The sequence below is a fragment of the Zootoca vivipara genome, chromosome 5 (assembly GCF_965207765.1).
Source record: "Zootoca vivipara chromosome 5, rZooViv2.hap1.1, whole genome shotgun sequence".
Classification (NCBI taxonomy): Eukaryota; Metazoa; Chordata; class Lepidosauria; order Squamata; family Lacertidae; genus Zootoca; species Zootoca vivipara.
In genome coordinates this window covers 46,912,775-46,940,583 of record NC_142588.1, presented here as the reverse complement: position 1 = coordinate 46,940,583, position 27,809 = coordinate 46,912,775, and the positions used below count along the sequence as shown (strand labels likewise).

At 39.0% G+C, this 27,809-nt stretch overlaps 1 protein-coding gene across 1 annotated transcript in view; it reads left to right on the top strand.

Moving 5' to 3' along the window:
• The window catches only part of ATRNL1 (attractin like 1), a 497,126-nt gene that overhangs the window by 194,237 nt on the left and 275,080 nt on the right, over positions 1-27,809 (top strand). The window contains exons 22-24 of the mRNA XM_060274775.2: positions 6,017-6,111; positions 11,770-11,848; positions 14,187-14,344. Coding sequence (XP_060130758.2) covers positions 6,017-6,111; positions 11,770-11,848; positions 14,187-14,344 — 332 coding nt within the window. The remainder of the gene's footprint in view (positions 1-6,016; positions 6,112-11,769; positions 11,849-14,186; positions 14,345-27,809) is intronic.

Sequence of the window (27,809 nt, the reverse complement as noted above, 5' to 3'; positions counted from 1 at the left end):
TATGAGAGTCCCATATACCATGGATGACGTTAAAATAGTTTATACTAGTTGTTCAAAACAACTTCACATTTAGCTCAGTCTGTTATAGACCTAAGCACTTAAGAAAAATAAGTTATGCCAAATTGAAATAGCTTTGGGAGCAGTATTATAATAAACAATTCTGGCATGTTTTGTCTGCAGATATATTCTGTATGGTTGCTAACAGCACTATCATGAAAGTCACACTTCTGGAAACATAAATGGATCTGACTAGTTTGTATTCCAATAACTCTTAGCAAAAATAATAGACAACATCTGTACAGTGTACAGCATGCGAAATATATGTGTGTGTGTGTGTGTGTGTGTGTGTGTGTGTACACACACACACACACACACACACACACACACACACAGTTTGATAATGACATCCATTGTTTAAAACTAGAAAGTCCCCTAAAAAGAAATTTTAAAAATGGGAAATTGTGATGAAACTCTTGTTACAATGATAGGAGTTGGAGCCCATCACCCATTCCCATCACCCCCCCCCCCTCTGAATATGCATAAGGGTCTGGTTACTTCTGTTTCAGTGTATCTGAAGAAGTGTGCGTGCACACGAAAGCTCATACCAAAATAAAAACTTAGTTGGTCTTTAAGGTGCTACTGAAGGAATTTTCTACTTTGTGCTGAGTCACTGGCAGCTCCTTCTGATTGATACCTCACCTGAGCTCATCTGGCTGCAGACAGTAACCCTTAATTAGTCATGACCAGTGCTTGCGGTACTCACTGGTTCACAGTACTGGCATTTCCCTGCCTGGAGATGCTCATCTGCATGGGGAGCCGCTGCATGAACAAAGTCCCTACAGAGTCTGGCCACCACCTACTGGGACTGGCTGAAGCACAAGAGTCCTGCTCCCCAAGGAGCACGAGAGTGGGAAGCACAGTTTGTGACGAGCTTACCTCACCATGCACTCTGCTCTGCTGCTGTCCCGGGGCACCCTGGTCACCACGCTGGCGGTGCTCATGATGGTCGGGGTAGAGCGGGCATAGGAGCTGCCAATGAGTACTGGCAACTTTTTTTATATAGAACAGGGGTTCCCAACAAAATTTTCTCGAGGACCCCTCATCGAGCCGCTATTGTGACAAGGACCCCCATTAATTCCTAATCCTAAAATTAAAAAGTGATAGCAAAATTAAGAGTCTTTTTATATTTTATATTTATACGTTTTTTACAGTTACAACAGAGTACTCCATCAGTATACAGTTAGTTTTAATTTTCAGTTCTTAATGAGATGAACCACTTTTTAACCAACGGTCCATTTTTAACTACGCGAACTGTAGCTTCTGCGAAAAACAACGCTTTGTTTACAAACACTACTGTTTTGCAAAGAGGCAGCGTGCGCCAGGGAGGAGGGAGGGGAATGGAGAAGACAGGGTACCTGCGCAGTAGCACACAAATGAAGCTGACGCGCGCAAAGCATCTTGGGGAGGTGAGCGTTAGTAGAATGCGCGCGCTGCCTCTTTGCAAAACAGTAGTGTTTGTAAAGCGCCACCTAATGGCATACAGCAGAACTACTGCCTCTATCTAATTCTTGTTTTGCGCTAGACTCTGCTCATGCAGGAAGCGGCCAAAACAAAAAATCTGTTATCATACAAAATATATTTAATATATTTTTTAGCATCTTGCGGACCCCTCTGGCATAGCTCCGCGGACCAACTGTTGGGAACCACTGTTTGAGCATTAAAGTTCTTGGTAGAGAATATAATCCGAGTCCTTCATCCAGAGAGAGAGACAGGACATTGAATAGGTTAAAAAAAATGCACTAGTTGAATGCCTCCCACATCAAGTATACTATTGTAGTTGATTGGAAGAGCCATATACTACAAAATTCCATTTGTTAAATGGAAAAAGTGACTTTCATGTGTTGGCAGTAGTTGGATTAATAGTTTACTGCATTAACATTGCCTCTCTGGAGGTTTAGGTTTGCCCTCAGTATGTTGTTTTCCTGAGCATTTATGGGCTACAGTCAAACATTTTAAGAGGCCAAATGTTAAGGCAATATCTTCTATGGATTTGACTAGAACAATGTATTCCCTGCAGGATACGAAAACAAAATACCCGTTAACCTGCTCTAGAGTCATTTACACTCACTAGAAAGTGAATTGCTCTTTAATTGAGCAGCTTTACTGAAATTAAATTGTTGCTTACACGTTTTTCTTAGACTTTTATTTCCTTACTTAAATAGTGGTTTTCCTTTAGTTCTTGAGATACAGTTTTACAGTGCTCAGTGCAGACATGTGGAGCTGATTCGGACAATACCGGTACTTGCTTATCCAGATGAATGCTCCAGTTTTGAAGTACTTCTGTGCCTGTGTTAACTTTTCTTCTTCAGAGGAATCACCACTAATGTCTCTTCTATCTGTAGCAAAATGTTCAAATTATTTATCAGAATAAATAATGGTCAGAATGGTCCTGACCTTTTGTAGACCTTAATGAGTCCATAGTGGGTGTAAAAAGTTTCTGCTCTGACTTAGTGCAGTATTTATACTGAGTTTGAAGTCATGTAATTGCCTATACAAGGTGTGATAGAAAAGAAAATATGCATACACACACATGCTTAGCAAATGGTGTCATGGACTGACTGGGTGCAGAGGAGTGGTGGGAGGCACTAACTGGGGAACTCCCAAGGGAAGAAGGCTCAAAGTCAGAGGACTGATGGTGGGATGACCATGAGTGGTCAGAGGAAGAATAAGGGGCAGACATAAACATAATAATTCAGAATTTTTTTTTTACTTTTTATACAGTATTTCAAAATGGATAAATTAGCAATTATTTAAAATATCACTAGAAATTAAAATATTTTAATACCATAAGAATCAATATATACTTCTGCTCCACATTAAACTTTGTCTCATACTTAAGAAGGAAATCTGTATTGAATGTGAAACATTTAACAGCTAGCTCTTTAAGAAAATCCATTATAATTAACTCTGAGGGGTTCTGGTTTTTGTTTTTTAATTACTACTATTGAAAAACATACTGCGAATTACACATGTATAAGAACGAAAAGATTTGAAAGTAAAGATGAATCTGGATAATTTGACTCAAGTACTTCATTAAGTATATATTTCAAGCTGCAGAACAATATAATACTTACAGATCTGTAGCCCAAGCAGAAGTGTCTATCTACATTTTCTTCACCATGCACACTGGCACATTGACATTGTGAAAAAAAAATTGCGTTCTAGGATGGAATTGTTAACATATGATTACATTGTATAAACCATATGCTGTTCAAATATGGGAGGACCTCTGAAATGTTTGCATTTCAAGCACTTGAATACCCCAAGATCCACCTGTCAAGAAAACCATTGGTACTTCCCCTTTCTCCCTTCCCTCTCTGAGTCAAGATGTCATTCTACCAGTAATGTGCTGTTCTATTCACAGGAACCCCTTTTATATTAATTGGGGTAAAGTGCTGATATATTTTATCTGTTGCCATGGTTGCACTTTTTTTAAAATTCCCTTTATGTAATTAGCTTGACCACTTGGGGAACAAATAAATTAAGGCACAAAGCATGACAGAGAATTAGCTGTATGTTGTTCTTTGCTGGATTCCATTGTCATGACCACAAGTAAAGTGGTCAGGGCTCATCCACAATTCCACTTGTGCATACTAACAAAGACTGAGTGGTTCCTGATAACAAATCCTGTATTAGTTGTCCTGCATTGTGGCCCTTTTACCTACTCCAGTGATGCACCCTTGATACTGTTGCTTAAGCTGTTTTAACATGGATGCTACTGAGATTATAAGAACATAATGTCTGGCTGCTTTAAAGTCATCAGCCTTTTTGCTCTCCTAATGCTAAACATCTCACTTTAATTTGGTCACAATCAATACAGGCTTCTTTCCTAATTAAAGTAATTTGTTTTTGTGAATCCGTCTTATGTAAACTCAAATAGGCTCTTGAATAGTCTGTGTTTTGAATGCAAAGGTTATGGATATATAATCTGTACATTTGATTAAATGTTTGTGATAGAATGAAAAGTCTTTTGTGCAGGCATGTTTGCTAACAGAAGAATTTTGGTAATAAAATGAACCTTCTGTTAATATACCAAGGTAAACAAGTGTTGTTACATGGATCTTGCTTCTTTTACATTAAAAAAAAATAGCAATGTGATATGCTGCTTGTTCAGGTTCAATATTTTACCACATCTTAATTTTTTTAAATATCACAGACACCTGTAATATGAAATATCATTGAAACATAACCTTTTGGGGAAGCTATCCCATACTGAAACTTAGGAGCAAAAATGATAAAACTGCAGGTAACCTCATAAATGTTGTGGCTGGGTATGGAAATCTAAAATTTCACTCCCAGCTGAGCTGCTCTCTTTTCCTTTGGTATTTATGTTAAATTAATGTAGCACTCCTGTGGCTGACATTAGTAATTGGATATAGCTGAAGGAAATCTAACAGAGAAAATGGCACCCATTCTTCTTAAATTAAGGCATCAATTTTGATAATACTGGTGACATATTCCCTGACTGATGCTGGTGGAAGAAGTTAGGATTGCTACTAAATTTCTTATGTCGGTGGATCTCCAAATTACACCATTGAAGTAAAGGTATTTTGATGATATAATGGTGTAGAAATGACATTAATGGCATAATGTTAAGTCAGTGTTAAGTGGAATTGGGGTATGACAGGAGTGCAGTTTAGTCAGAAGTATATGCTCACTGTGGGCTCAATTCCATGCTCAAGATCAGCATAATATTAGTTGGGGTGTGTGTGAAGAGTGGTGTATTTTTAAAGCACCAATAGAAATGTGATTTGTGGGTGTTCTCTGTAAAATCATTGGCATTCAGGTGGTACTTTAACCTTTCCCTTGAGAAAACTACCAAGGGTTTCTACATGTATGCCTCCTGACTAGTGAGCTGTGGAATTGTGTTTGAGGAGACACTATGTGCTCTTGCATTTTATGTGGGATAGGTTTTGTGTCATCATCTTGATATTTCTGCTGTTGCTGTGGGTCAGTACTTTCTATGCATGGGTAATGGGGGAATGACTGCTTTCCTCTCGCAGTTACAGTAGTTTGCTCTAAAGAACATTTCGTCAACGTGGGCTGATAGCTACTCAAGTGGTTTGTGGCAAGTCTTTTTCTCCTGATAATTGTCACTGTCCTAGAAGTTCAAGAACATGTTTTGGGGATAATGACGTCAAAGGCAAATTAGGACTCCTGCCAGGACAGTTCTCCAAGAATGATAACAGTTGAAACGCAAAACTATATTAGAAGAGGTATGACCATGATTAGAATTCATGGATCTTTGTGCTGTGTGACTCAGATATATTGCATAGTACAGCTTTACAGGAATATTTAATAAATTTTAATAGAATTCATGGTAAGAATCTGGCAATATTTTACTCTGACCTATAGTACTGTTGCACTCCACCTGCTTCTTTCCATGTTGTGGCTTGAGATAGAAGGACTGAGCAGACCAATGCAATACCACAGAAAGGTGAAAAGATTTGTAGGTCAATTCCATGATCTCCCAATCATACAGTATTAATTGAGCAGTGCTTCTCAAACTTTGTGGTTTCATGAACCACTTAAAAATTGCAGGGGGACAGGTCTCCCCCCCAGCACTCTTATCATCATAAAAAAAACCACCCCAGCAACATTACAAATACCACTGGAAAGGACCGTTTTATCTGATAAACTTTTAGGGGGAAATTAGCAGACTGGTTCAGTGCCATATTATGAAAATCATGGGCTGTAGTCCAGGGACTTGTTAGTCTGTTGGAACATCTGTCTCTATAGTCAAAATGGATGATTTCCATTATAAAAGCACAAAAAAATCAAGTGAAGAACCATGTACAAAATTCTGACTAAATAAAAATAAAAGAATTGTCCAGTAGCACCTTAGAAACCAACTGTTTGTTCTGATTATAAGCTTTCATGTGCATGCACACTTCTTCAGATACATCTGAATATAAGACAATCTCATCTGCTAATTTCTAAAATGTTTTGTCCACAGACAGTTTACTGATTGACTACCAGTTTACCTTCAGCTTATTACAAGAAGATGATCGCCATCACACTGCCATAAACTTCATTGCAAATCCTGAACAGGTGAGCTAATATAAGTAACTGCCTCTAATATGATTATTTAGTGATCATAGACTAGGTATCCATTATATCTGGTGTTTTTCTAAATCTGTTTGTAGAAACTAAAAGGTGTTAAGAAGGGATTATATAAACAACTTTCAGTTCAGAGAAAACAAGTGGCTTCTTCAGGTTTTGAATAATCAAGAACTCAAATTTTGAACTGAGATATATATCCTCATCCATTAGGACTCAAATCAATTTCCATTCCACACATATGTAAATTAAGTTGTCTCGCTCCTGCAGATGCCCAGATGTTTCTTAATGCTCTCTTACTGGTTGCTGGCTAGCTTCAGTCTTTCTGCAGTGGAGCATCTCACAGTGCCTCCTCACTTGTATGCAGAGCTGATTGACGAATAGCTGCTTGTCACTGCAATTAGGGTGGCGTTGTGGTCGAAACCACAGAGCCTAGGGCTTGCCGATCCGAAGGCCGGAGGTTCGAATCCCCGCGACAGGGTGAACTCCCGTGGCTCAGTCCCTGCTCCTGCCAACCTAGCAGTTCAAAAGCACGTCAAAGTGCAAGTGGATAAATAGGTACCGCTCCAGCAGGAAGGTAAACGGCGTTTCCGTGCGCTGCTCTGGTTTTGCCAGAAACGGCTTAGTCATGCTGGCCAAATTACCCAGAAGCTGTACGCCGGCTCCCTCAGCCAATAAAGGGAGATGAGCACTGCAGCCCCAGAGTTGTCTGTGACTGGACCTAACAGTTGGGGGTCCCTTTACCCTTTACCTTTAAAGCTGCAATCCTTGCCCCTATTCAATTCAGTAGGACTGATGTCCTGTTAGCATGGCTTCCAAGTATCCCATTTTCGCGGGAAACCCCCTTATTTCCAAGCCGTTTCCGGTGCTGCCACGGATTTTTTATATCCCTTAAAGCTCCCGGATTTCAAAGTAAGCAGCTCCAAGTCCCTCCCCCTGCTGGCCAGGGACTGGGAAGACCTTGCCTCCTTGCAGAGAAAAGCCTGAAAGCGAGCGGGAGCCGTTTCCCTCTTTGCTTTGAGGCTTTTCTTCGCCCTGCTTCCTTCTCCTGGCACTTCAAAGGAACAGCTGTTGCAGAGATCGGAGATAACACAGACTCAGTCCCTGCACACTGAGATTAGCCTGGTTGTTGGGGGAGGGAGCGGAATGCAGATTCATAGTCCTCATTACTACCCCTCTGGTTTGTGTGTATCTATTGGGGGGGGTGTATCGCTCTGAGGTGACGTGAGTGTGTTTTTTGGAGGCTCACTGGCTTTTGTGCACTTTAAAAAAGTTTGCTTTCTTTGTTTTGCTCCCTGCTTAATTAATTTGTGTGTATCTGTGGGGGGGCGTATTTGTAGAACAATAGGATTAAGGTCTTTTTCTCAACTCTGTTCATGTTATAACATTTTTGCTGTGAAGAAGAGGCATGTGATCTCTGCTGAGTCAAATTCAGTTTTGAGAACTCAAAAGTAAACCAAACATCTGTGATAATATCTTGTAGGTATAGAAACTGTCCAATAATCTTACAAAAACCTCTGGAAGAGCATGACGTTGTGAATGGATTAATGGAATTTATTTACCAAAAAATTTAAACATATACAGCCTTATTCTACATAATTAAAAAACTAATCTTTATTTCATGATGGAATAACCTTTGGATGGTAATATATTTTCCTCAAAAAGCATTTCATTTTAAAAAAATCCGATTCAAATTTATTTTTTTAAAAAAAATATGATTTTTTTTATTTTATTTTTTAAAATAATTGATTTTTATCCACCCTGCAATTAACAGTTCTTTCTAGTCTGGCTATCGGTATGATTTAATCCTAATTGCTCCTGTTTTAAAGCTCACTCTGGCTGGCTGTATGCAACAGAGAAAGATGGATTGCTTTTGTCTCCTCCAAATTACAGTTAACATTTTCAGACGCAGCAGGCAAAACGTAAGGGTACTAATTTCTAGAAACTCTAGATGTTCCCTGGGTGTGCCAGCCTTGTCCTAGAATGTGTCTGGCTGCTATGTAAAATATCAGATGATCTATTGTTTGAAAAGCACCAAGTCCTCTCTCTAGGAAATTTGTTGTTGTTTAGCCGTTTAGTCGTGTCCGACTCTTCGTGACCCCATGGACCATAGCACGCCAGGCACTCCTGTCTTGCACTGCCTCCCGCAGTTTGGTCAAATTCATGTTTGTAGCTTCAAGACCACTGTCCAACCATCTTGTCCTCTGACGTCCCCTTCTCCTAGTGCCCTCAATCTTTCCCAACATCAGGATCTTTTCCAAGGATTCTTCTCTTCTCATGAGGTGGCCAAAGTATTGGAGCCTCAGCTTCACGATCTGTCCTTCCAGGGAGCACTCAGGGCTGATTTCCTTAAGAATGGATAGGTTTGATCTTCTTGCAGTCCATGGGACTCTCAAGAGTCTCCTCCAGCACCACAATTCAAAAGCATCAATTCTTCGGTGATCATTTGTCCATGGAGTTTTCTTGGCAGGGATACTGGAGTGGCTTGCCAGTTCCTTCTCCAGGTGGATCAAAACTCTCCACTATGACCTGTCCATCTTGGGTGGCCCTGCATGGCATAGCTCATAGCTTCTCTGAGTTATTCAAGCCCCTTCGCCACGACAAGGCATTGATCCATTAGAATACCCTCAATGCGTTCTCCTGTATCCAAATTAGGCCAGACACACACTTCATAGCTGGAGATCAGAATTTTACATTTCTTAGGAATGGTGGTTTTTTGCATCCAGAGTGTCTGCCTGTATATGACGCTTCTTAATGGGCAGAAATTCAACATGTAAAGATTTCCTCTTCACTACATGTTCACACTAGGGAAATGTAGTATCTGTGCTGAATGCTCACCTGTTGCGCAGCTTTCAAAGGTACAGCACCCAAGCCAGAGTCCCACATCTTTTTGCACAAGATAGTGACCACCGAGGTCTCCTTATCCCTTTCCCTTCTCCTCTTTTCATTGTATGTCTCAGAATTATATTATATATAGATGGTTTATATCAGGCATCCCCAAACTTTGGCCCTCCAGATGTTTTGGACTACAATTCCCATCTTTCCCGACCACTGGTCCTCTTAGCTAGGGATCATGGGAGCTGTAGGCCAAAACATCTGGAGGGCCGCAGTTTGGGGATGCCTAGTTTATATGATTTTATTGTTATATATATGCCAATAAAGGTGTTGAATTGAATTGAACTGACCAATCATGTCAATTCTGCTCCCCCCCCCAACAAAAAATCCTGGCTACGCCCATGCTGGAAGTCCAGTAAATGCAGAGTCTAAAATTACCAAATTGTTTCTGGTACCTGAACACTTTAATAGCAACAAGTTATTAATATTTTTTAAAAATCTATCCTACCTCTCACTCCAAAGATGCTCAAGCTGGCTAATGAACAGTAATACACACAGAATATTACAGAGGTGTGTACAATGTCTCTCTCATATTTTTCCCCTCTAACATTTTAACAAATCAGTTTTGGTTATTGAGACACTGGGAAGAAAAGGGGGGAAGAGGAGGGTGGGATGGGGAGAGGGATGTGGTTGGTGTCCATTCTGAAGATGGGGAAAGATGATGGTGTGTAGTCTGGTGTAAATTAATTTGTAGCCTGGGGGGATTACCACGCCCCGCGGTGTGGACTGTCCCTGAGAATCATAGACTGTCCCCGGGACAGGTGAGGGTGCTGATCCCTTATTTTCAAATCCGAAACTTGGCAGCTGTACCTAGTAGGCGTGGTTAGGATAGTACTGTAAGGTGTGAAACATTTATTTTTCCTTGGACAAGGCAGTGGATAGTGGAGATGCTTATAGAAGTTAAATAAAGTGTGTGTGTGTTCACTCCGTATTTAAAGTGTTGCTGTTTTAAAAGCCAGGGTACCCATATATACTTCTCAAGACCTGAAGTTCATTTTCAGAGGTCCTGCTCCAGGTATCTCTACCAGTGAAGTGAGGTGGTATCAATTAGGCTTCTCACTGATGGACATGCTAACCTGGTGCTTACACTGTAGACTTTTGGGGAGCTGGTGTAGATTATATATCCCAGATTTTTCAGTTTTAGAAACATGTTTTTGTGCTTTTTAGACTTTGGAAATTACTGTTTTCACTGTTGTTGGTTGTATCCTGTTTATATTCTGATACTCGTTTTTATGTTCACACTGTATTCTTATTTTGACTATTTTCTGTACACTGCAGATAAATGTTTGTTAATGGGCAGTATAAAAATATTGTTAATAACCACATGATAAATTTAAAAACCTTTAACGATGCAACGACACTAACTCTATGCAGAGTTAATGTAAAATTATTCCTCATGCTTTAGCAGATCTGAGAAGTGCAATAATTCTGCTCTGAAAACACTCATCAGCAACACATTAACTTGAAACATATCTTGTGTGGCTGTGAGATGGGAATGCTGCAGTTTGTAGTATTTTTCCTAATAATATCACATACTTTACAAATATAGTAGCAATTTAGATGCCTTTTTGTAGAGCTATTGACATTGATGGCTGAGCTTTTATTTCTCAGGAGCATGCAATTTGAAGAGATGCTCCAAACCTTAATTCTGAATTAACCAAATTACCGTGCAATCCTATGCATATCTGCTTAGAAGTAAGCTCATTGACTTCAGTTGGACTTACTCCCAGGTAAGTGTGTATAGGATTGCAACCTTCTTCTACAGTGTGGATCTGAAATCTTGCTTGAGAAAACAACTTTTCTATAGCTAAAATATATAAGAAAACATTTGGGTGTATGTTAATTTCATTGAATCCTTCTTATAAATAAAAATTTTAAGTTGGATTTTATATTATCATGTGAAATGGTTAGATTGTTAGTCTTATACTCTATTGGATATATTCCTTTTCAGTTAAACATTCCTGAGTTTATTAGCTAATATCCTGATGTAATCAGCCATTTCCTAGAACCCTACAACTTCGCTAGCAAGGGCAGGGAAGGTACTACGGTACTTCTTCTGTTATTGATGATAAGCAGCCTACTTGCTCTAGTGCTCTAGAGCAGGCCTGCTCAAACTCGGACCTCCAGACGTTTTTGGCCTACAAGTCCCATGATCTCTAGCTAGCAGGACCAGTGGTCAGGGATGATGAGAATTGTAGTCTCAAAATATCCGGAGGGCCGAGTTTGAGGAAGCCTGCTCTAGAAGAACAGCTTTTTTGGTGGCTGTGGGGAATTGTCCATTAGCAAATCAATGGGAAGCCCCTTGAAAGCAGTAGTGATTGCACTCCAGAAACTACCATATTTACTCAAATCTAATGCTCACCTTTTTTGGCCAAATTATGTTGTGAATATTAAGATGCATATTAGATTTGATGGAACATTTACATTCACTGGCCAAAAAAAAAATGGTTCCAAGGTTCTGAAAATTGAGGTGTGCTTTAGATTCAATGGTGCATTAGACTCTAGTAAATATGGTAACATGCACAAAGAGCTTCTGTTACTAGCTATGGCAGTTTTGCAAGTTCATGGAGGCCTTCACTGTCATCAGCTGTAGAGGACGAAGGCCTTGTAGCATGTGAAAAACTACGTCAGTAGAGCATGCCCAGTGTGTTTAAGATCAGGGCATATGTTTGAACACCTGTAATTGAAATAAGGTCAGTGCTTGTTTAAGCAATAGTCTTACGTAATTTTCATATTTTCTTTTTAATTTTTTAGTCAAACAAAAATTTGGACATATCAATTAATGCATCAAACAACTTTAACCTGAATATCACGTGGTCAATTGGCTCTACAGGTAAGAAATCCCATAATGTATTTCTACTTCCATATTCCCTCAAGTATGTATCATCTAACTATATTTACATGATTGCCTTTTTGTTTCTTATTAGGAAAGCTTAATAAAATGTTTTCTTTTTCCATTATCATTATGCCATTATTAATGATATTACTTAAAACTTAGATAATTTGCAATCTGAATAAAGGTTCATTAACATGTTAACTTTCTTCCCTATTCAATTAAAATTACTTGGGTAGCAAAACCTTGTATGCTCTTTAAATTTTTAGAATGGCAGTGTTATGAACGCAGTGATTTTAATTAAGATAAATTACTTTCTTAACTACTGCAGAGACTTGAGATTTTAATTTCTTTGTTTCAGTGTTCAAGCCTGGAATTTAATTATTAACCTTAACGTTGATATCAAACAATAAAATCCTTCTGTGTGTGCTGATAAAAGAACCTGCTTATCTTTTTTTTTCAAACTTTTGAACCCAATTTCTCCATTGGCTTTAATAAAAAGCTTTGTTTAGAAAGTTTCTTTGAATTGGTTCTGTTGACTTTCTGAAAATATATCCAAGGAGAGCACCATTGATTGCATTTTTAATTAATTATGCAGAATGGTTAAGAACAGGAGGCGCTTTACACTTTATGTGACAGATCTGTTTCTCCAGGTGTCAATGGGCATTTACCTGTGGAACACTGCAACATTTGAAAGAGAGATGGGCATTTGCAAACATATGGTACACACACACTGATGAATTGCAGCCAGGTGTAGCGCCACTTGTGTATCCACTGTATATCTCTGTATTTTGCAGACCTGCACTCCCTGTTCTTCTGAGATCTGTGCTAGCATTACAGATTGTATGCTGATAGGAAGAGCTTGATGTTAATAGTTCAGGGGGCTAATAGGGAGGCAGCATTTACTGGTGAAGCAGAATGTGGGATTCCCACTCCAGATTTTAAAGGTCTACATTGTTGAATCTTAGTTCTTTTTAGTGTAGAACTAGATCAGGCTTTCTCAAACTTGGCCCTCCAGATGTTTTGAGACTACAATTCCCATCATCCCTCACCACTGGTCCTGCTAGCTAGGGATCATAGGAGTTGTAGGCCAAAAACATCTGGAGGACTGAAGTTGAGGAAGCCTGAACTAGATGCATGTTAAATATGGAGTTTTCATTCTCATGATTACTTCCAGCAATGAAAGTGAGTGAGGGTGGTCACTTGAAGGGAGAAGCAGCATGGGAAGGGGAGCTTAATACATTGATTTACTCATTTCCCACTGAAATAATTTGTTCCAGCTGCTTTCTCCCCAGTACTTTCCCCTCCACGAGTCTGGAGAATAGTTACAGAAGCAAAATGACAAATGCCCCCCCCCTGCTGTTCTTCCTGCAACTTCCACCCCACACTGTACTCAGCATATCAGAGGCAGTCTCTTGTTTGTTATCAAATGTGCGTTTCCCATTTAATAATACTTTCTCTGAGGTGTAGCTTCTTTTACTTCTTTGTGGCTTGAAATCCCGTACTTTTTGAGGGGAATCTTTTGTTTCTTTTTGCCAGCTCAGCAATTTACAAATCAAAACAGAATTGCTGAAGAGTCTCATGTCTTACAAATGGAATAGGTTTATCTAGTTGAATATGAGATGTCCTAAGAATAGTTGAGATACTAAAGCAATATTTCACAATCAAGACAAATACATTTTTACACACTTGAATAACTTATTCAATTTTAGTGTAACTTACTTGAGGAAACTATATTAGCTGTGTGGTGAAATGGGATAAAGTTGGTTTAACTTTCAAATCCGTTATATGTTTCATTAATCATTCATAATATCTGAACAACTATTCATAATCTTTGCTAGTATATAAAGGATATATGTATAAATGTTTGTTTTATATTCCTCATGCCATTTTTGAAAATGTATAAAAGTCACTTATAGAGATGTTATACGTTAGAGATCTTTCCTCAAAATATTCCATCATGATTTTAAAGATGAATCCAGTGTGCTGTCTTGATCATATGAACTGTGTGCTTGATTCAAGCAGCAAAGTATGCAGAAAGGAACTCTCAGCTGTCCAGTACAATTCAGTGTTCTTTTCTCCTGAATATTCATCCAAGGCTGAATGTGCATTTTCTGAAATTGTTGCTGTTTCTCCTTCCTTGGACTGGGTGGAATGAAGCAGCTTTGAGGAATTTAAATTTGTTTCAGTCGATAGTTTTGTAATAGTAATGGATATCTTGATACCTGCTAGTTTTATTGTTGTGCCCCACCATGTGTGTCCTTGAGATGGAATGGACTACAAGCTAATTATTTTTTTTAATGGGCATGCTTTTCATTATTTTTATGTACTCTCATAGCTGGAACGATATCAGGAGAAGAGATTCCTGTAGTTTCAAGGGCTAATATAAAGGAATACAGAGATAGTTTTTCCTGTGAAAAATTCAACTTTCGGAGCAACCCAAATATCACTTTCTATGTATACGTCAGCAACTTTTCATGGCCAATCAAAATACAGGTTAGTATAAATAACAACTATGATCTTCTGTTATATTAAATTAACATTTTCCTCTGATCTGACCACCAGAAATGCAAAACTGGCTGTATTGTCTATGGAGGGTGGCCCTGTCATAAATCTGTGTGGTTCATATTTTTTAAAATGCTCCTCAAACACTGCTATGAACCCAGCCACGTGATCTGCAACTTATGGTTACCTGTCTTCATTACAGCTTGAATAAACCAATCTGCATGGTTATTTTTTTCTATCATTTTTAAAAACAAGTAGTTCTCTGAAAACCTTGTGAATTAATGAGACCTGATTGCTGAAAGAAAAAAGTTTATACTTTTACAGAATGGAAACTTAGACTCAACAGCTTAGTCATATCGTTCCTAGCTGCTGCTGCGGTACAAAACTCCTTACCTTTCACATACCTATTTCTACATGTTGGGATATATACAAAGCTTATGAAAATATATAATTATTTAGTACATGGACCCAAGTATTCCATAACAATAAAACAAAGTTGGAAGTATTTGATTTAAGATGAACACAGTGTTCAAATTTAGCTTCAGTGTCTCTTCTCTAATATTTTTTGCCATCTGACAGTGTAAGCATATGCATGCCTATACAGGTAAGTGTGATGGGGCTTACTTCTAGGTAAGGTGGTAGAGGATTGAAGCCCAAAAGTTCAATCCTCAAAATATGTATTTAAGTCAATATTGCTTTGTTATTGGACTCAGGGATACTTAGAAATGTACAATAGACTCCATGAGACTGATGTGTCAGGCATTTATGACTGGATCCAAAATTAAGATTCTTGATTTTTTTTAAAAAAATCACTGTTCCCATTGTGTGTGCACAGCTAATTAGTATGTTGAGATTATGGGCAGAGACATCAGGTATTAACCCTGCTTCAGATGTAATGCAAAACCAAAGCTTGTTAACAAGCCATGATCAAAACCTCAGTTTAATTTTGACTTGTTTGACCTCCCCAACCTGGTGCCCTTGATATGTTTTGGACTACAGCTCCCATAATCTCTGAGCATTTGACATGCTACCTCAGGCACCAGCCTAGGGAAGGGTGTCTTAAACTAATTACATTTTCTTGCAGGTTTGAACACAACAATAGTTTAAATTGGGAAGTGGATGTTTCCAGCATCCTTCCAATCAGTGTTTAAGGGGAAATGGCCAACCCTATGGCTTGCTTCTGCATGTTCACATAAAGTATATTTCAGTATTACATCCAATGTAGGCCATTTGACAGCATAGCTTTCCAAACTCTTGAGACGTTTGGACCTCCAGTGTACGTGGGACATTCAAAAAGTATGCAAAACTAATGAAAAATTTTATGACTATAAATGCCATCATCATTAACACCACACTGTCTCCTATGGTCTAACCTCCAAAATCCAAATGAAGTCAGCTGTACTCCTTTGAATTCTTTCTGAACTACTTATGTTAGCTTAATATCTTATCTGCATGGTGTAAATATTGTCCCATTTATTTAGAAAGGTAGCATTTTATCCAGGTAATTAAATCTTTCACTCCTATTTCTGTTTTGACCTAATAATCTTGCTACTTTCTCCTTCCCCCTAACTACTGTTGAAAATATTTATTTAACTTTATCTCCATGAGATCTCTGCTCTCATTCTTGAGTATCCATGGATATGTGAACATTATGAACATGAAAAACAGTACTGAAATAAAATCCCCTATACTGGCCATCAGCCACCATGCTAGTGTGCAGCCCTCACCAACCCTCACACTGTAAATCAGCCCTCACACTGTAAATCAATGAGCATCTGCTTTTTGATACTTTTTGCACCTTCAGTCATATGGGATATGTCTGCAGTGGGGCATTCCAGTGGGGAAAATAAGCTATTTACAAGGAATAAGATAATGAGCTGGTTTATAAATATTGCTACTAGGTTAGGCTATTTTTGAATCATCTTTGTATCACCTGCCTTCATATAGCATTAGCTTGTTATGGACTGACAGACAGCAACAGAGAGTGATTGCTATGTTAATTTAAAACAAACAATCCAAAGGCTAAGGACTTGATTGTAGGAAATATATGTGTGCAAGGATGGTCAAAGATCACTAAAGAGTAACTAATTTATGTTAGGTCATCTACTCAAACAATGAATCATTTAATCAGTTAGCAGCTGGAATTTTGTGTTCATTAATTGGCAGAATGAGGCATATATATTATATATATTTAGAATATGTTCTATATAATTACATGTATCTAGGTGAATGAGTACATGCAGAAAACATACTGTCTTCCTCAAAAGCTATTTACATGAATACTGAGGTTAAAATTTGACATTGGCATAAACTTTGAAAATACAAATGGACTAAAATGGGAGAGAAAAGTCAAATCTGTTTTCTCCCCCACAGTTTCAAAGGCTATGTACTTCAGATGTGTAACAATATAAAACACTGCAATAAAATTCAACATGTATTGGTCTTAATTCTTTCTGCACCGTTGAACACACAACATAAAAATGATTGTTTCGAACATTAGTGGTTCAGAGCTATTTCAGAATGCCTTCTTCAGCAAAAAGAACTTTCCAATGAAGTTTTTTCTTCTTCAGTTCAGTAGTGTCCTCTCTTGCTTACCCTGAGGTTTCAATATAATATTTTACAATTTGTAACATCTGCAGAAATCATGCAGAAATTGTGTCATAATGATATGAGACTTTTTTGTCAAAAGTAGTACAATAGGACAACATTATTTTTCTTCTCCTTTAAACAGTATGATTAAGTAACAGGTTTAAAATACAAAGCCCAGATAGCAATGGATTTTCATTTAGAACTTTTGTAGTGAAAGGTTTTTCATCTCCGGTCTTCAAAGTAGACCATGCAAACCACACATCTAAGAAGTAAAATTGGGAGTTTTAACATGGTGCCAAAATGAAGGCAAGATTGTTGCCAGGCAGCTCTCAGCTGGGAGGAAATTCTTCAAGAGGGCTGCCAGTACAGAAAAAGCCCTCTGCTCTGTAACCATATCATATGTAACACCCAATATGGGGTGCCCCTGAAAAGACCATTGCTTGGGTAGGACAGTATTGGGAGAGGTGTTTCTTCAGTTATCAATTTTCCAAGTTGTTAAGGACTTCATCGCACCTTCAATTCAGAACAGAAACACTGTTGTATGACTCTAACTCTGTGCAATATACAGTAACAGTCTAACAGCCATGTTTCATTCCAGTTGCAATTTCCAAGGCATGTTTAAGGGCACCTCCACACAAAGCATTTTATAGTAATTGAATTAGGAGCTTATGAGAGCATGTACTACTGTGGTCACTATTAATATCCAGGAACTGATGTAGGAGATGAAGCAAGCAAAGTTGATATGGCACATTTATTTAAACAAGAGGCCTTCATTGATCTGGTTTGGGTGTTACCATTTATAACTTGCCAGGAGAGAGGGAGGCACAGCAATGGCATGTGAGGCCAAAACCTGCTACCAGGCTTGGCACATATGGAAGTGTGTGTGTGGAATAATTATTGTTTAAATTGGGCGTTTGTGATTTGTGCTCTGGGTATGAATGTGTGCTGCATTTGGAATTGGTAACTGTTCTTTTGTGATGTTTTGAAACCTCTGTCAATGTGGCTTTGCTCAGTTGCTTGATTCATCAATATCTATTTGCACAGCTGTGAATGAAAGTGTATTTATTGGCTAACTACTTACAATATACCTGAAACTGGATTATGAATGTTAATCTGAGGAGCTGAAGGAAGGGTCTTAGTATATGGAAGGGTCTAACCTTGTGTTGGAAGGTTGATGTTGATGACTTTGGAAAACTTGGGTTGGGTGAGACCCAATGCCCACTAACCTGCTTTTGCTAAGCTTTTATTTCCATAACCTGTAGCAGACAGTTTAATTTATAAACCTTTTTGCAACTTGTATTTTCTCCAATAATCCCCTCTCTGAATGGGAACTTGAACTTGATTTTCTGTGGTCTGTGCCAGCCCTGTGACTCCGATAAACTGCCTTACAGATCTATTGGCTTGATTTCTGCAAATATATTTTTTAAATGGTTAGCAACAAATATACTTACAACACTGATCTCACTGTCCATTCAGGCAGATTTTCAGTAGATTTGGAATTATTGTTGTTTAGTCATTTAGTCGTGTCCGACTCTTCGTGCCCCCCTGGACCATAGCACGCCAGGCACTCCTGTCTTGCACTGCCTCCCGCAGTTTGGTCAAACTCATGTCCGTAGCTTCGAGAACACTGTCCAACCATCTCGTCCTCTGTCGTCCCCTTCTCCTAGTGCCCTCAATCTTTCCCAACATCAGGGTCTTTTCCAAGGATTCTTCTCTTCTCATGAGGTGGCCAAAGTATTGGAGCCTCAGCTTCATGATCTGTCCTTCCAGTGAGATTTGGAAACCCCTAACCAAAAAACTTCTGAAGGACTGAACTTTTTTCATTATGTAACACAAGCAGATATTATATGGCAATTGCTGAAGAAGAACATGAGCCATTTTGTATGCTAAGGCTTGAGGCTGTTTCTTATTTTCACATAGGGGGAATACATGCAAACACACACACATGCTCAAGAGGCTGCACATAGAGCCATTCACAGCAGTGTAAGTAATGTAATAACAGTGATTTACTGTTCAAGGTTCAATTTTCTAAACACCTTAATGACTTCCAGGATGACTGTTAGTAATATGGCTGTATGCAAATATTATAAATCTTGAAATATTGATTGGGCATTGACAACATTGTGCATGGCACATTAATTAAAAAAACTATTCTGAATATATCATTTTAGTAAACATAAAATCTGTTGTGAAATAAGGATAGAAAATGAATTCTAATAAAAACAGGACATAGAGCCCTCAGAATGGTTCTTTGGGCTTGATACTTCACATAAGTCTTGAACATTCCTTTGATGTATGGGACAACCTTGAAGCCAATAGTTGTTGACTCTGTTCAGAAGTCTTCAAATCCTGTCATTTTAAATAAACTCAAATGGATTTAGGATACATTTACATTATTTTATGGAATATTATTTTTAGATAGCTTTGTAAAGTACCAAATTTTATATTCTTTAAGCATCAAATTGAAAACTTGGGGGGGGGGGGTTGGTTAAATTTTAAATACTGGATATTTCACTATGTTTAACTTTTATTTTATTTTAGCTTTGGATACTTCTAAATAGAAAAAGTTTAAAGTAAAATTTAACTTAAAATATTTTCAAGATATTATTCACCATTACATAGTACAAAATGTTGCTATACGTAACATAAATTGTAACTAATGTTAGTTGGAAAACAGGAAATAATGTATTTTAAGTGCAGTTGGATATAAAGAGAAAACTCTGATGGTAGTTGTTTGGAAATAGAGCAATTTTGTTGGGAAACTGTGAGGTCTTAAAAGGTTTGATACATCTGAATAAATTTGCTGGGGGAACATTATAGTTTTATTTCACAGTCCAAGAGTTTAACTAAGTGGCATTTAACACTGCTTCTAGCTGCATCATTCTCTATCTCTTGGGTGACTGTACAAAATTTAACATATTTAAAACAACAGTTTGTCAGGGAGTGGGAATACTGTTCATATTTCAGTTGATGTTTTAAAAACAAAACACCTAATTGAGAAATAATTAGTCTGCAATCACACACTGTTTTAATTTGTATATCATATGAATGCCTGAGATAAGATCTTTACAAATTAATGTACTGATTGCTTTGGGTTCCCCCTCACCCAGACCAAGACATGATCCACTGCTGATTTCTAGAACATAATGGATACACACACACACACACACACACACACACTGTATTTCATATATCTGTGATATTTTAGAAGTGTATACAGTCATACCTCGGTTTAAGTACGCTTCGGTTTGAGTAATTTCAGTATAAGTACTCCACGGACCCGTCTGGAACGGATTAATCCACTTTCCATTACTTTCAATGGGAAAGTTCGCTTCAGGCTAAGTATGCTTCAGGTTAAGTACGGACTTCCAGAACCAATTACACTCATACTTTGGGTTGAGTACTCCGTGGACCCATCTGGAATGGATTAATCCACTTTCCATTACTTTCAATGGGAAAGTTCGCTTCAGGTTAAGTACGCTTCAGGTTAAGTACAGACTTCCGGAACCAATTGTGTACTTAAACCAAGGTACCACTGTACTGAGATTTGCTTCTGCAATGTTTATTTCATTTATGTAATTAATTAAGTGAAATGCAGCTATCACATTTAATGTTTAATAGCAAATCTAATCAATTTTACTTTCATTCCAAAACAAAGGCTGTGGCTGGTAACTCAGGCCATAGGGTATGCTGTGAGATTTTGGTTGTACCTTAAAGCATTAATAATTCATACTCCTGGTGTACTGGGCCATGGGAATCTAGGAAGGTCACTTTTGCTCAGAATTTTTTTTGCATACACACACACACACACACACACACACACACACACACACACACACACACACACACGGTTTGGGCTGTCCAGTGATCAGCCCTTCTCAGCCCATGGCCTTCTCAAGTACATCAGGGGATGGTCACAATAGCTATCAGAAGAGGACACCAGGGATCTGCTTCAAGGCAGTGTCAGTGCATTAAAATCCTCCTGGCTGTTTTAAAATAATACTTACATTGGTTAAAAGAATCAGACAGGATATTAAGCGTTTCCTCAAGGAAATGTTTGTTTTCATACCACAATCCTAAATATTTATAAGCATTCATTTCAAAGTGATGGAGAGGAAGGAATAAGGATAGAGTATATTCCTCTAGGATATTACTGGAGGATCCACAATAGCAAAATTGTGCATATTGATGACATATAAGAAATGGGAGAATTTGTTATAGTATACTAATGATTTGAATGAAATTTTGGGTTTGTTCTCCCAGCGGTTCCTCTAAAGTTTCTATTGATGTTAATGTGACATTATTATTTTTGACTGCTTATTCAAAACACAGCAGTTATACTGCAAAGCTAGTGATGTTCAATAACACCCTAATGGTTAGCTGCGGTTCTTGAGTGAAAATAGTCATGAATAGCACTAGATGGTTGTTTCTCCGCCTGACCTTATACAACCCATATATTAGAAATTATTCAAGTGGTGAATCTCTTGTGCATCAATGGAAATAGATTCCCCCCCTCAGCTCTTACTTTTCCCATAGCTATTACAAAAGGGGGAATTCTGTTTAATGCATACTGTGCCTGTAATAACCTCCCTAAGCTGATTAAGCACTTTTTGTAAAATGATTACACTGATTTTTCTAACCTAATAAAGTTAATTTAAATTCATGTGTATTCACTATAAAAAAACCCTGCATTTGTTTAGAAAATACTTATTGAAAATTATTTTTGTCTGTGCCAGTGAGGTGGTATGGGGGGGGGGGGAATCAATCGCAGTGGTATTACTTGCAAAGCAATCAATTTGCTTCTATTGTAAGTGGAAGACGTATCCTGAAGGGTTGAAAGAGAGATCCACAATTACTGCTCTTTTCTTTCTTTAAGTGAATGAGCCACATTTTCTTATTCTGATTATTGTTCAGGGTGTATATAAAGTTTACAAGAACAATATTTAAATATTTGTATAAATTTGGCTTATCCCCTGTTTTGAACTGCTCCTTTGACAAATCTCAGTAAACAGTTCAGCTGCCAGTTTAGTATTTTCACCAGGGGTGCAGACATAAACCCATTAACCAGGGAGTCTGCTCTGTTGAGCCCAATGTGGCTTACTTTGAGTAGAAATGTGTAGGATTGCAGTATAAGTGTATGATGCCATGGGAAGACTTGCTGCTTTCATTGTCAGCTTTAATGTTCAGAGAATAAGTTGAAATGACATTGTTTTCTGTGGTGCCACTGGCTCTAAGAACTGGTAGGAAGGTTTTATTTTCAAAACTAAGCTCACTTGGGTTTCATAGGCATAGTCTCCACCTGCTTGTGCGCAGCTCAGGTGGGCAAGATACATAAGCTGAGGTTTGGGGTGCGCCCTCTCTGTTAACTACAATTGGTCTTAATTTTATAAGGAGAGGCATGTTGGAGAACTAAAGTGATAACACTGAAAAAAATCAGGTAATTGTCTATTTATAATATTGAGCAGCTTTATAGATATGACAATGCCTAGATTATGAATGCTTAAAAAGGTAAAGGACCCCTGACAGTTAAATCCAGTTGCAAACAACTCGGGGGTTGCGGCACTCATCTCGCTTTACTGGCTGAGGGAGCCGACGTTTGTCTGCAGAGAGTTTTTCTGGCTCATGTGGCCAGCATGACTAATCCGCTTCTGGCGAAACCAGAACAGCGCACAGAAATGCGGTTTACCTTCCCGCCGGAGCGGTACCTACGGTATTTATCTACTTGCACTTTGATGTGCTATAGAATACTGCTATAGCAGAGTTTGTGAGAGAATGTTTTATAGCACTGTCTAACCTTTTGCAAAACTTTGTTGTTTTAACCTTGTAGACTTTTAAAGCTTTGTAAAGATTGCTATATAGGGGACAGAAGAAGAGATCTAAATTAAATGCTAATGAATTTTCTTTTGCAAAACGTATTAACTTTTCTAGTTAACATTGATTACAAGACAAGGGAAGAAATCAGGCAATTAGAAACTAGTGCAGTATAAAAGGGTTGTAAGCAATGCTTCACAAATGTTAATTCCATTGAGTCTTCAAGTGACTTTCATCTAACTTTGCTATATATTTCCAAAGGGTAAGAATCACATTACAGTGGTGCCTCACTAGACGAATTTAATTCGTTCCACGGGTCTATTCTTATAACGAAAAATTTGTCTAGCGAATCCCATAGGAATTCATTTAATTTTTTTTAAAAAAAATTGCCCATAGGAACACATTAATTGAATTTCAATGCATTCCTATGGGAAACCGCGATTCGCTAGACGAATTTTTCGTAAAACAAATTTGTCTAGCGAGGCAACCTCCGCTAGAAAAATCCTTTCTTTAAGCGAAAATTTTGTCTTACGGGGCGTTTGTTAAGCGAGGCACCACTGTATATGGATGGTTCCCTATAGTACTAAATTAGACTGGGCGTAATCCAGTCCACTAAGAGTCCTACAACCATGTGTGGTGGGACCTCCCTAGGACATAGTAGAGAGCAGTTGCACTTAGCTACAAACTCACATTACTTGAGAGAATTATGGAGGGGAACAACTATATGGAAATATGGAAGATGGGTGCACAGGCTTCCCATTCCCCATAATGATATGATTTGGGGCATGCATGCATGCATGCACAGACCATGCACAGGAAAGAGAAAGCAGATGTTTATTAAACCTTATGGTGATCCTTCTATATACAACTGCTGTATCAACTGGTGGGTCAGGGCCTGCTAGTGGGTCGCAGTAGGAGCACTGCCACCATGCAAATATATAGTAAAATATTAAGAAATGGGTCCCCAAATGTTTGGGTTAAAAGAGGGCCCTGGGTGTGAAATGTTTGAAGATATTTGGACTAGACTGAGTCCAATCAAGTCTGTAGTTCAAATGTCATCCATGAAATAGATCAGGCCATGGCCAAACTTGTCCCTCCCGCTGTTTTGGGACTACAACTCCCATCATCCCTGGCAAACAGGACCAGTGGTCAGGGATGGTGGGAATTGTAGTCCCAAAACAGCTGGAGGGCCAAGTTTGGCCATGCCTGAAATAGATGAAATCATAAATTTCTGAAGTTATGTAAGAAAGAGTTCTAACAGGAAGCTCTGGGACTCATTCTTTGAAAGAGACAGAGATATGTGTTAATGATATTATCTCTCAAGGATAAATGACAGAATCTTAGTCTTTGTTTACACAAATAGAAGCGTATGTACCGGGACTGGAAGCAGGAGGGGGAAACCATAATAATGCCAGTGCTGCTGACAGAGTTAAAAGGCTCAGAACACATGTTGGCAAATTGATTGGGCCTTTGATCACCAGAGTGCATAGAAGAACTGACACTAGAGACCACAATCAGAGAACAGTGTTTAAAGGGCATTTGTCACTCCTGTATTATACTCCTGTATAATACATATGTTGCTAAATACAAATCAGGCAGCAAGAAACTAAGGAGTTTAAAAATAGTAACTAAGGCTGCAATACTGTTCAGCAGGAATAGGAAAGCATGGTGCTTGACTATGGCCAAAGTATTAATGTGCACATGGGTAACACAGAATTTTTCATGTGCAATTTTGTGTGCTTTTTTCTTCCACACACAAGCACTTTCAACTGTCATGTTTCCATCTACACTAGTGGGCAGTGCTTGACGGGATGTATTCACACTGTGTGTTGCCCCCTCCCCTCAGTTAGTACTTCCCCACCCTTCCTGAGTTTCAGAAATTGAGGGCCATTGTGGGAACAAGTGTATATATATGTTTACCAAATGTGTTTTGTTTTTTAAGATAACAATTTTTCCAATGTAGCTCAAACAGTATGTACACAAAACAGTGGGTTAAATAAAATAATAAAATAAAAATGTGTGACACACTTAGGTTTGGAAACCTGAGGTCCATTGTGGGCATGTACTCTTGCATGAGATATATGCAAAATTTCATGAGATACAAATTTTCTGACCAGGCTTCCACAAAACAGCTTAAAAATATCGTGTGTGTGTTGCACCAAACCAACCAGCAAGAAGAACCTCACCAATGGAAGTAGGGAGTGTGGTGATTCATGGCACCTAGCAAAACGTCAGCTCACATGTAAACTCACCCTGCCACCCATTACAATGTGCTTCAGTACATCCACAGTTAAGTAACATATAATTTTATGTTGGATGTATTTACTTACTATATTATTAGCAGAGCAGAAAAATCCAATTAAAATGTGGGGGATGGGGAGTGTGGGCTGCCACTTGGATGAGGATAGTGTTATGTTTACAGTGTGAAAAACAAGCACAGATGAAATTCATTGAATCCACCTTAAACTGATGAGTGTACACAGCCAGCAACTATTGTCAGCCCCAGAAAGCATAGCTAATGGTCTCAGTGGGACGACCTTAGAAGCAGGCATCTATAGAATTGCACGGTTCAAATCCCCGCGATGGGGTGAGCTCCTGTTGCTCGGTCCCAGCTCCTGCCAACCTAGCAGTTCGAAAGCACATCAAAGTGCAAGTAGATAAATAGGTACAGCTACACCGGGAAGGTAAATGGCGTTTCTGTGCGCTGCTCTGGTTCGCCAGAAGCGGCTTAGTCATGCTGGCCATATGACCTGGAAGCTGTACACCGGCTCCTTCGGCCATAATAGCGAGATGAGCGCTGAAACCCCAGATTCGTTTGCGACTGGACCTAATGGTCAGGGGTCCCTTTACCTTTATATAAAATTACAAAACGTTTTAAAAGCTCAGAATCCTTTCCAAAAACATTCTAAAGAGAACTGAATATGTTAAGTTTCAGTTGGAAAATGGAGAGGAGGGAACAAAATAATTTGCCTGTTTGAGCCCCTTTACCTTTTAATTTATAGTTTAATGAAGGAGGCATAGTTGAAATTCAGAACTGGAATACTTCCATTATGGGTGAAGTACAGTGCAGCGTTAGGTAAGTGCATTATATTAAAGCCCTGTATGTCCTTATGTTGTGCACAAAAAGTTATTGACTTTCCCTCTCTACTCCAGTACAAAAAGAAGTGAATGGGCAAGTTTATGTGAGTGGGGGATTTTGTATGTATTCCCCATTTCCATAAGGGCTTATGTACCTCTCCTATTTTGTATGTTAAAAGGTAAAGGGACCCCTGACCATTAGGTCCAGTCGTGACCGACTCTGGGGTTGCGCGCTCATCTCACATTACTGGACAAGGGAGCCGGCGTATAGCTTCCAGGTCATGTGGCCAGCATGACAAAGCCGCTTCTGGCAAACCAGAGCAGCACATGGAAACACTGTTTACCTTCCCGCTGTAGCGGTCCCTATTTATTTACTTGCATTTTGACGTGCTTTCGAACTGCTAGGTTGGCAGGAGCTGGGACCGAGCAACGGGCGCTCACCCTGTCACAGGGATTCGAACTGCCAACCTTCTGATCAGCAAGCCCTAGGCTCAGTGGTTTAACCACAGCGCCACCTGGGTCCCATTTTGTATGTTGATTGCCTGTAAAATGTTTCAGTGGTTAAATCAATTTTGAGTCTCACTTTCTCATTCTGATTTAATCATAATGATATAAAATTGCACAGATATTGTGTAAATTGAATATTTAACGGACATCTTTCTAATTTGAACTGAAAACAAACATAATTAGATTGAACGACCTTCTAATTTCATTAAGTACATATTAATACTGTTGTAGCAAGCTATTGAACAGCACACAGGCGCTTAATGCAATTTATTATCACACTGAAGTGAGCTAAAGCTTCAAAATCAGTATATCATGAAGTAAATGACCATATGCAGATGAAGGGAAAGTTTAAAGTTTTGTGGCTGATTTGTCACATACATATAATGTAAAAGGGATGTGAAAGAGTTGTGTTCATTTGGATAAATTATTACAATTTGTAAAATGGCATGCTCTGGTGCTGGCAACCTGTTGGGCTCTTAAAGTAAGTATCAAAAGATATCAGTCTTCTACTTGGAAACAGAGTCATATGCATTCATTTGCCTCCCAACAGACAATTTGGTAGTAAGCAGTTCCACAAATATATCTATACTATATATACCACAAATATATCTATACTATGTACTATATATACCACAGCGTTGCTGTGAGTTTTTGTGTTAAATCGACCCTTTTCTGTTAAATGGACCTTCAGAGTCTCCCTTTAGAGTCCCCTCACCTGCCCTGTACCAACCCTGACTCCCCTACTGTAAGTTTCAAAAATAAGACTCCCCCCCACGCGTGTTCCTGAAAATGTCCCCACCCCCCACTGCTTTGGCTGATTCAGGGTCCTACCCCCCATGGCTATGTGTTTTCCCCCTCCCTTTGTTGTGCCGCATCCCTGTGATCCCTCCACCTTGTGAAAGGCCCATATTCTGTTTGTTTTTGCCTGTGGCCTACTGCCTACTCAGTTTTCCCTGTCCCAACCCCCCCACCCCCCCACTGCTTTGGCTGACTCAGGGTTCTCCCCCCCCTATGGCTATGTGTTTCCCCTCCCTTTGTTGTGCCTCATCCATGTGACCTCACCCCCCCCCCGTTTGAAAGCCCCATATTCTGTTTGTTTTTGCCTGTGGCCTACTGGGCAATGGTGAGGCCTACTCATTTTTCCCTGCTGGGCAATGCTGCAGCCTACTCAATTTTCCCTGTCATAACCCCCCCCCACTGCTTTGGCTGACTCAGGGTTCTTCCTCCCCCCCCCATGGCTATGTGTCCCCCCCCTTGTTGCGCCTCATCCCTGTGCCCCCCAATTGTGAAATGCCCTATTCTGTTTGTTTTTGCCTGTGGCCTACTAAATGGTGCAGCCTACTCAGTTTCCCCTGCTTGGCAATGCTGCGGCCTATTGAAAAAGCTGGGCCTTGTTTTCAGATGGTTGCTGTGGAATTTTGTGATGTCATCTGGAGGCGCAAGCTTTGGAGGCGGCAGGGTGCGATCTGGC